This window comes from Salmo trutta, chromosome 31 (assembly GCF_901001165.1).
Source record: "Salmo trutta chromosome 31, fSalTru1.1, whole genome shotgun sequence".
NCBI lineage: Eukaryota > Metazoa > Chordata > Actinopteri > Salmoniformes > Salmonidae > Salmo > Salmo trutta.
The window spans coordinates 45,250,116-45,262,209 of NC_042987.1; the positions used below are offsets into that span (position 1 = coordinate 45,250,116).

The following is a 12,094-nucleotide window of genomic DNA, read 5'->3' on the forward strand; positions in this document are numbered from 1 at the left end:
GAGTTATTCTGCACTCTGGTACTCAGATGAGAGTGCTCTGAAATCGGAGTAGATAGCCAGAGCGAATTAACGAAAGCACCCGAATGTCCATTGAGAACGCACAACAACTATACCACTTAGCTAAGAATGACGGGAATAATCAAGTCAATAAACGTTGGGTAGTTAGTTAGATAGCAGATAGTTAATATACTGGCAAATTTGATGTATTAGTAGCCAACCAACGTTAGCTAGCTAGCTAACATACCGGTACACACTGCTGCAATAATAGGCTGTGGCTCATAAGGATAGCGTAGCTAACAAATTGTCAGCCAACATAACGTGTAAGGTAACATATTTGAAAAGTAATTTGTTTATTACATTGCTCAACATTAACATTTGTCATAATTAGTTAAATCAGTGAATTTGTATCAGCTGTCGTTGGACTTCGGCTCCATATTTTCCACCATTTTCTTCAAATCTGAAAACAATGAGAAGCCACGTCCAATTTCTGAAGAATTGCATTATGGGCCCTAAAAGCACAGAAATAGTGTCCACTGCGTGTACACTTCGTATTTTGGCGAATGTAGAACGACATCTAGGAACTTTTGGCATACTAAATGTATCTATACTATGACCAATAAGCATACTACATACTCAATTTACTTCACAAATAGTATGGTTAGTATGAGTATTGGAACACAGCTTTAGTGTTTAGGATGGGGATTACATGTTAGGACAAATGGGGGATGGACTAATGGGGGATGGTATTATATGTTAGGACTAATGGGGGGATGGTATTATATGTTAGGACTAATGGGGGGATGGTATTATATGTTAGGACTAATGGGGGGATGGTATTATATGTTAGGACTAATGGGGGATGGTATTATATGTTAGGACTAATGAGGGGTGGTATTACATGTTAGGACTAATGGGGGATGGGTATTATATGTTAGGACTAATGGGGGATGGGTATTATATGTTAGGACTAATGGGGGGATGGTATTACATGTTAGGACTAATGGGGGATGGGTATTACATGTTAGGACTAATGGGGGATGGGTATTATATGTTAGGACTAATGGGGGGATGGTATTACATGTTAGGACTAATGGGGGATGGTATTATATGTTAGGACTAATGGGGGGATGGTATTACATGTTAGGACTAATGGGGGATGGGTATTACATGTTAGGACTAATGGGGGATGGGTATTATATGTTAGGACTAATAGGGGATGGTATTATATGTTAGGACTAATGGAGGATGGTATTTTCATGTATGTTAGGACTAATGGGGGATGGTATTATATGTTAGGACTAATGAGGAATGGTATTACATGTTAGGACTAATGGGGGATGGGTATTACATGTTAGGACTAATGGGGGATGGGTATTATATGTTAGGACTAATGGGGGATGGTATTATATGTTAGGACTAATGGGGGATGGTATTATATGTTAGGACTAATGAAGGATGGTATTATATGTTAGGACTAATGGGGGATGGTATTATGTGTTAGGACTAATGAGGAATGGTATTACATGTTAGGACTAATGAGGGATGGTATTATATGTTAGGACTAATGGGGGATGGTATTATATGTTAGGACTAATGGGGGGATGGTATTACATGTTAGGACTAATGGGGGATGGGTATTATATGTTAGGACTAATAGGGGGTGGTATTACATGTTAGGACTAATGGGGGGATGGTATTACATGTTAGGACTAATGGGGGATGGGTATTACATGTTAGGACTAATGGGGGATGGTATTATATGTAATAATAGATACATACTATAATAATAGATACATACTATAACAGATACATACTATAACAGATACATACTATAACAGATGCATACTATAATAACAGATGCATACTATAATAATAGATACATACTATAACAGATACATACTATAACAGATGCATACTATAATAACAGATGCATACTATAATAATAGATACATACTATAATAATAGATACATACTATAACAATAGATACATACTATAACAATAGATACATACTATAATAATAGATACATACTATAATAATAGATACATACTATAATAATAGATACATACTATAATAACAGATACATACTATAATAATAGATACATACTATAATAATAGATGCATACTATAACAGATACATACTATAATAACAGATACATACTATAATAATAGATACATACTATAATAATAGATACTATAACAGATACATACTATAATAATAGATACATACTATAATAATAGATACTATAACAGATACATACTATAATAGATACATACTATAATAGATACATAATATAATAATAGATACATACTATAATAATAGATACATACTATAATAATACATACTATAATAATAGATACATACTATAATAACAGATACATAATATAACAGATACATACTATAATAACAGATACATACTATAATAATAGATACATACTATAATAATAGATACATACTATAATAATAGATACATACTATAATAACAGATACATAATATAACAGATACATAATATAATAATAGATACATACTATAATAGATGCATACTATAACAATAGATACATACTATAATAGATACATACTATAATAATAGATAAATACTATAATAATAGATACATACTATAACAGATACATACTATAATAATAGATATATACTATAATAATAGATACATACTATAACAATAGATACATACTATAACAATAGATACATACTATAACAATAGATACATACTTTAATAATAGATACATACTATAATAATAGATACATACTATAATAATAGATGCATACTATAACAGATACATACTATAATAATAGATGCATACTATAATAATAGATACATACTATAATAATAGATGCATACTATAACAGATACATACTATAATAACAGATACATACTATAATAATAGATACATACTATAATAATAGATACTATAACAGATACATACTATAATAATAGACACATACTATAATAATAGATACTATAACAGATACATACTATAATAGATACATACTATAATAATAGATACATAATATAATAATAGATACATACTAGAATAATAGATACATACTATAATAATACATACTATAATAATAGATACATACTATAATAACAGATACATAATATAACAGATACATACTATAATAACAGATACATACTATAATAATAGATACATACTATAATAATAGATACATACTATAATAATAGATACTATAATAATAGATACATACTATAATAATAGATACATACTATAACAGATACATACTATAATAACAGATACATACTATAACAGATACATACTATAATAACAGATGCATACTATAATAATAGATACATAATATAATAATAGATACATACTATAATAGATGCATACTATAACAATAGATACATACTATAATAGATACATACTATAATAATAGATAAATACTATAATAATAGATACATACTATAACAGATACATACTATAATAATAGATATATACTATAATAATAGATACATACTATAACAATAGATACATACTATAACAATAGATACATACTATAACAATAGATACATACTTTAATAATAGATACATACTATAATAATAGATACATACTATAATAATAGATGCATACTATAACAGATACATACTATAATAATAGATGCATACTATAATAATAGATACATACTATATTAATAGATACATACTATAACAGATACATACTATAACAGATACATACTATAACAATAGATACATACTATAACAATAGATACATACTATAATAATAGATACATACTATAATAATAGATGCATACTATAACAGATACATACTATAATAATAGATGCATACTATAATAATAGATACATACTATAATAATAGATACATACTATAATAACAGATACATACTATAACAGATACATACTATAATAATAGATACATAATATAATAATAGATACATACTATAATAGATACATACTATAATAACAGATACATACTATAATAACAGATACATACTAGAACAGATACATACTATAATAATAGATACTATAATAATAGATACATACTATAATAATAGATACATAATATAATAACAGATACATACTATAATAATAGATACGTACTATAATAACAGATACATACTATAATAATAGATACATACTATAACAATAGATACATACTATAATAACAGATACATACTATAATAATAGATACATACTATAATAATAGATACTACAATAATAGATACATACTATAATAATAGATACATACTATAACAGATACATACTATAATAATAGATACATACTATAACAATAGATACATACTATAATAACAGATACATACTATAACAATAGATACATACTATAATAATAGATACATACTATATACCATAATATATATACTATAATAATAGATATATAGATATATACTATAATAATAGATACATACTATAACAGATACATACTATAACAGATACATACTATAATAATAGATACATACTATAACAGATACATACTATAACAGATACATACTATAACAGATACATACTATAACAGATACATACTATAATAACAGATACATACTATAATAATAGATACATACTATAATAATATATACATACTATAACAGATACATACTATAACAGATACATACTATAATAATAGATACATACTATAACAGATACATACTATAATAACAGATACATACTATAACAGATACATACTATAATAACAGATATATAGATATATACTATAATAATAGATACATACTATAACAGATACATACTATAACAGATACATACTATAATAATAGATACATACTATAACAGATACATACTATAACAGATACATACTATAACAGATACATACTATAACAGATACATACTATAATAACAGATACATACTATAATAATAGATACATACTATAATAATATATACATACTATAACAGATACATACTATAACAGATACATACTATAATAATAGATACATACTATAACAGATACATACTATAATAACAGATACATACTATAACAGATACATACTATAATAACAGATACATACTATAACAGATACATACTATAACAATAGATACATACTATAATAATAGATACATACTATAATAATAAATACATACTATAATAATAGATACTATAATAATAGATACATACTATAATAATAGATACATAATATAACAGATACATACTATAATAACAGATACATACTATAATAATAGATACATACTATAATAATGGATACTATAATAATAGATACATACTATAATAATAGATACATACTATAACAGATACATACTATAATAACAGATACATACTATAACAGATACATACTATAACAGATACATACTATAATAATAGATACATACTATAATAATAGATACATACTATAACAGATACATACTATAATAATAGATACATACTATAATAATAGATACATACTATAATAATAGATACTATAATAATAGATACATACTATAATAACAGATACATACTATAACAGATACATACTATAATAACAGATACATACTATAATAATAGATGCATACTATAATAACAGATACATACTATAATAATAGATACATACTATAATAATAGATACATACTATAATAATAGATACATACTATAACAGATACATACTATAATAACAGATACATACTATAACAGATACATACTATAACAGATACATACTATAATAATAGATACATACTATAATAATAGATACATACTATAATAACAGATACTATAATAATAGATACATAATATAACAGATACATACTATAATAACAGATACATACTATAACAGATACATACTATAACAGATACATACTATAATAATAGATACATACTATAATAATAGATACATACTATAATAATAGATACATACTATAATAATAGATACATACTATAATAATAGATACATACTATAATAATACATACTATAATAATAGATACATACTATAATAACAGATACATACTATAACAGATACATACTATAATAACAGATACATACTATAATAATAGATGCATACTATAATAACAGATACATACTATAATAATAGATACATACTATAATAATAGATACATACTATAATAATAGATACATACTATAACATATACATACTATAATAACAGATACATACTATAACAGATACATACTATAATAATAGATACATACTATAATAATAGATACATACAATAATAATAGATACATACTATAATAATAGATACATACTATAATAATAGATACATACTGTAATAATAGATACTATAATAATAGATACATACTATAACAGATACATACTATAACAGCATGAAAATACACACAAAAGTTAATCCTCTAGTTGTATAACAGACAGGTATCATCATCTCACACCTGTGGCAGCGTCAGTGTGTGTCCCTTCAACCTGTGTGTCCCTTCAACGTGTGTGTGTGTGTGTGTGTGTGTGTGTGTGTGTGTGTGTGTGTGTGTGTGTGTGTGTTTCAGAGCCAGCGGTGGCCAGCTGCATCCAGCGCCCTGTGGACCTTGTGTTCATGCTGGACGGGTCAGAGAGGATGGGAGTGGAGAACCACCGCCGCGCCAAGGAGTTCATTGAGAACGTGGCGCGCCGCCTCACTCTGGCCAACGGCCAATCAGACGACAGGAACGCCCGCGTGGCCCTGCTGCAGTACGGCGGCCAGTCAGAACAGAGGGTGGAGTTTTCGCTCACGCACAATCTGACGGTGATCGCTGATTCGCTGGCAGGGATGAGCTACATGGACTCCGCCTCCTCTCTGGGCAGCGCCATCATTCATGCTGTCAACAACCTGGTGATGTCACAGGTACAGTCAGATCCATAATTATTGGCACCCCTGATAACCTCTTACATCTAGACGTTCCGCTAGCGGAACACCTGCTCCAATATCCAATGATAGGCGTGGCGCGAATTACAAATTCCTCAAATATCCAAAAACTTCAATTTTTCAAACATATGACTATTTTACACCATTTTAAAGACAAGACTCTCCTTTATCTAACCACACTGTCTGATTTCAAAAAGGCTTTACAGCGAAAGCAAAACATTAGATTATGTCAGCAGAGTACCCAGCCAGAAATAATCAGACACCCATTTTTCAAGCTAGCATATAATGTCACAAAAAACAAAACCACAGCTAAATGCAGCACTAACCTTTGATGATCTTCATCAGATGACACTCCTAGGACATTATGTTATACAATACATGCATGTTTTGTTCAATCAAGTTCATATTTATATCAAAAAACAGCTTTTTACATTAGCATGTGACGTTCAGAACTAGCATTCCCACCGAACACTTCCGGTGAATTTACTAAATTACTCACGATAAACGTTCACAAAAACATAACAATTATTTTAAGAATTATAGATACAGAACTCCTTTATGCACTCGCTATGTCCGATTTTATAATAGCTTTTCGGTGAAAGCACATTTTGCAATATTCTGAGTAGATAGCCCAGCCATCACGGCTAGCAATTTTGACACCCACCAAGTTTGACCCTCACCAAACTCCGATTTACTATTAGAAAAGTTTGATTACCTTTGCTGTTCTTCATCAGAATGCACTCCCAGGACTGCTACTTCAATAACAAATGTTGGTTTGGTTCAAAATAATCCATAGTTATATCCAAATAGCGGCGTTTTGTTCGTGCGTTCAAGACACTATCCAAGGGTGACGAAGGGTTACGCGCCCGACGCGTTTCGTGACAAAAAAAATCTAAATATTCCATTACCGTACTTCGAAGCATGTCAACCGCTGTTTAAAATCAATTTTTATGCAATTTTTCTTGTAAAAAAGCGATAATATTCTGACCGGGAGTCGTTGTTTACGTTCAAAGACGAAAGAATAAAAACATGGGGTCGCCTCATGCACGTGCCTCCAGTCTCTGTTCTCTGATCGACCACTATCAAAATGCGCTAATGTTTTTCAGCCAGGGCCTGCAAAGCCACCATTCAGCTTTTTGCCGCCTTCTGAGAGCCCATGGGAGCCGTAGGAAGTGTCACGTTACAGCAGAGATCCCCTGTTTTGGTTAGAGATGATCAAGAAGGCCAAGAAATGGTCAGAGAGGGCGCTTCCTGTTTGGAATCTTCTCAGGTTTTGGCCTGCCAAATGAGTTCTGTTATACTCACAGACACCATTCAAACAGTTTTAGAAACTTTGGAGTGTTTTCTATCCAAAGCTAATAATTATATGCATATTATAGTTTCTGGGCAGGAGTAATAATCAGATTAAATCGGGTACGTTTTTTATCCGGCCGTGACAATACTGCCCCCTATCCATAACAGGATAAACCCTAACCCTGACCGCAAGCTTAAACCCTGACCCTGACCCTAACCCTAAACCCTGACCCTAAACCTGACCCCAACCCTGACCCTAACCCTAAATCCTGACCCTAACCCTAACCCTGACCCTGACCCCGACCCTGAACCCAACCCTGACCCTAACCCTGACCCCGACCCTGACCCTGACCCCGACCCTGACCCTGACCCTGACCCTAACCCTGACCCTGACCCTAAACCCTAACCCTAACCCTGACCCCAACCCTTACCTTTACCCTGACCCTAACCCTGATAAAGATAAGCAAAAAACCCTGTTTGAAATAAATAATTCTAATACTGAGTTATATTGTATTCTCAAAACAAATTATATAAACATAAAAAATGTCTCATTAAGATGGGGTCAAAATGATGGCAACCCTGTTTTCAATACTCCAGCACCCTCCCCTATATTCAATACTCCAGCAGCACCCTCCCCTATATTCAATACTCCAGCACCCTCCCCTATATTCAATACTCCAGCACCCTCCCCTATATTCAATACTCCAGCACCCTCCCCTATATTCAATACTCCAGCACCCTCCCCTATATTCAATACTCCAGCACCCTCCCCTATATTCAATACTCCAGCACCCTCCCCTATATTCAATACTCCAGCAGCACCCTCCCCTATATTCAATACTCCAGCACCCTCCCCTATATTCAATACTCCAGCACCCTCCCCTATATTCAATACTCCAGCACCCTCCCCTATATTCAACACTCCAGCACCCTCCCCTATATTCAATACTCTAGCACCCTCCCCTATATTCAATACTCCAGCACCCTCCCCTATATTCAACACTCCAGCACCCTCCCCTATATTCAATACTCTAGCACCCTCCCCTATATTCAATACTCCAGCACCCTCCCCTATATTCAATACTCTAGCACCCTCCCCTGTATTCAATACTCCAGCACCTTCCCCTATATTCAATACTCCAGCAGCACTCTCCCCTATATTCAATACTCCAGCACCCTCCCCTATATTCAATACTCCAGCACCCTCCCTTATATTCAATACTCCAGCAGCACCCTCCCCTATATTCAATACTCCAGCACCCTCCCCTATATTCAATACTCCAGCACCCTCCCCTATATTCAATACTCCAGCACCCTCCCCTATATTCAACACTCCAGCACCCTCCCCTATATTCAATACTCTAGCACCCTCCCCTATATTCAATACTCCAGCACCCTCCCCTATATTCAATACTCTAGCACCCTCCCCTGTATTCAATACTCCAGCACCCTCCCCTATATTCAATACTCCAGCAGCACCCTCCCCTATATTCAATACTCTAGCACCCTCCCCTGTATTCAATACTCTAGCACCCTCCCCTGTATTCAATACTCCAGCACCCTCCCCTATATTCAATACTCCAGCAGCACCCTCCCCTATATTCAATACTCCAGCACCCTCCCCTATATTCAATACTCCAGCACCCTCCCCTATATTCAATACTCCAGCACCCTCCCCGATATTCAATACTCCAGCACCCTCCCCTGTATTCAATACTCTAGCACCCTCCCCTATATTCAATACTCCAGCACCCTCCCCTATATTCAATACTCTAGCACCCTCCCCTATATTCAATACTCCAGCACCCTCCCCTATATTCAATACTCCAGCACCCTCCCCTATATTCAATACTCCAGCAACCTCCCCTATATTCAATACTCCAGCACCCTCCCCTATATTCAATACTCCAGCACCCTCCACTGTTCAATACTCCAGCACCCTCCCCTATATTCAATACTCCAGCAACCTCCCCTATATTCAATACTCCAGCACCCTCCCCTATATTCAATACTCCAGCACCCTCCCCTATATTCAATACTCCAGCACCCTCCCCTATATTCAATACTCCAGCACCCTCCCCTATATTCAATACTCCAGCACCCTCCCCTATATTCAATACTCCAGCACCCTCCCCTATATTCAATACTCCAGCACCCTCCCATGTTTTCAATACTCCAGCACCCTCCCCTATATTCAATACTCCAGCACCCTCCCTTAGTTTCAATACTCCAGCACCCTCCCCTATATTCAATACTCCAGCACCCTCCCCTATATTCAATACTCCAGCACCCTCCCCTATATTCAATACTCCAGCACCCTCCCCTATATTCAATACTCCAGCACCCTCCCCTATTTTCAATACTCCAGCACCCTCCCCTGTTTTCAATACTCCAGCACCCTCCCCTATATTCAATACTGCTAACGCTGTATAACTGTACTGTCTCTCTGTGTGGTCTACAGGGCAGCCGCCTGGCACGTCGTAACGCTGAACTGTCCTTCGTCTTTATCACCGACGGCATCACCGCAGGCGACAGCCTGGAGGAGGGTGTCTCAGCCATGCGGCGGGCTGAGGGCATTCCCACGGTCATCGCCATGGGGACCGACACGGACCAGGAAGTGCTGAGGAAGGTTGCCCTGGGAGACACGTCGGCCATCTTTAGAGGGGAGGACTACGCCACGCTGGGGAAACCCACCTTCTTCGAACGCTTCATCCGCTGGGTCTGCTAATCAGCTAACGAGCTCGTTAGAGCTAACGAGCTGTGTTCTAACGAGCTGTTAAAGCTGCGGTCCGTAAGAATCTTTTCAGTTATGAAAAATAAACAAAAAGGGGTTCTCTGGGTTTTGAATTAAAGTCATATGGTGCTCTGTGGTTTTCTAGGTTTTAGCAAAATGGCAGAACTTGGAAGCTAAACTTCTAGCTCGTCTGAAAGACACAAGAGAATCCAGATTGTTGAATCTTTTAAATGAGTTAAATGACAGATTCCACCATTAACTAGATACGCGTAAACAACCAAAGCCTCTCATATCAGAGAGTTACTGATATTGAATGTGTAAGATGTTGCAGCTCTAGGTCAATTTTTGTTGTTGTTGATTTTTGTATTGTGTTTTTTTTCTATAAGCGATCCCTCTCTGTGAGGTCTGTATCAGTACGTTTGTATTTTACACTAAATGTGATATTCTAGTGGAAGGAGTTACACACACTGTCAATGTCTCGCAAAACAGTCTTAACTTTTCAGTCTTAACTTTTCAAACAGTCTTAACTTTTCAAACAGTCTTAACCTTTCAGTCTTAACTTTCCAAACAGTCTTAAGTTTAAAGGTTATTTAGGTTTTAATTTCAGTGAAAGTGTCTCTTATCTGTTATTATTCAGACAGTCATTTAGACATCTCTCTCTCTCACACACACACAGATCGGCAGTTACATATATTCAACACACCTACACCTATACCCAACACACACACACACACACACACACACAGATCGGCAGTTATATATATTCAACACACCTACACCTATACCCAACACACACACACACACAGAAACTCAAACACACACACTTACACACACTTACACACACACACAAATCACACTGAAAATGCATTTGTTGTAAACTGAAAATGATGTAATAAAGCCAGCTGTGGTGTAAACAGACCTTTGTGTGTGTGTGTGTGTGTGTGTGTGTGTGTGGTGTGTGTGTGGTTTTAATTTGTTAGCTGTGAACCATATGTATCCTGTCCTGCGTTACTGTTGTCCTTTAAATACGTATTATCTATTGGTATTGGAGTATCTTCACCACAACAACATAACACACCACAACACACCACACCACACCACACCACAACACACCACAACATAACACACCACACCACAACACAACACTCCACACCACAACATAACACACCACAACACTCCACAACACACCACAACATAACACACCACAACACACCACACCACAACACACCACACCA

The 12,094-nt window shown here is 34.5% G+C and overlaps 1 protein-coding gene across 2 annotated transcripts in view; it reads left to right on the forward strand.

Annotated features, from left to right (window-relative positions):
- LOC115170267 (collagen alpha-2(VI) chain) overlaps nt 1-11,778 on the forward strand; it is a 59,825-nt gene extending 48,047 nt beyond the window's left edge. For both annotated transcript variants that reach the window (XM_029726678.1, XM_029726679.1), the window contains exons 27-28: nt 6,477-6,811; nt 10,587-11,778. In XM_029726678.1, the coding sequence (XP_029582538.1) occupies nt 6,477-6,811; nt 10,587-10,853 (602 nt within the window). In that variant the 3' untranslated portion in view covers nt 10,854-11,778. The remainder of the gene's footprint in view (nt 1-6,476; nt 6,812-10,586) is intronic.
- Nucleotides 11,779-12,094: the final 316 nt, after the last annotated feature.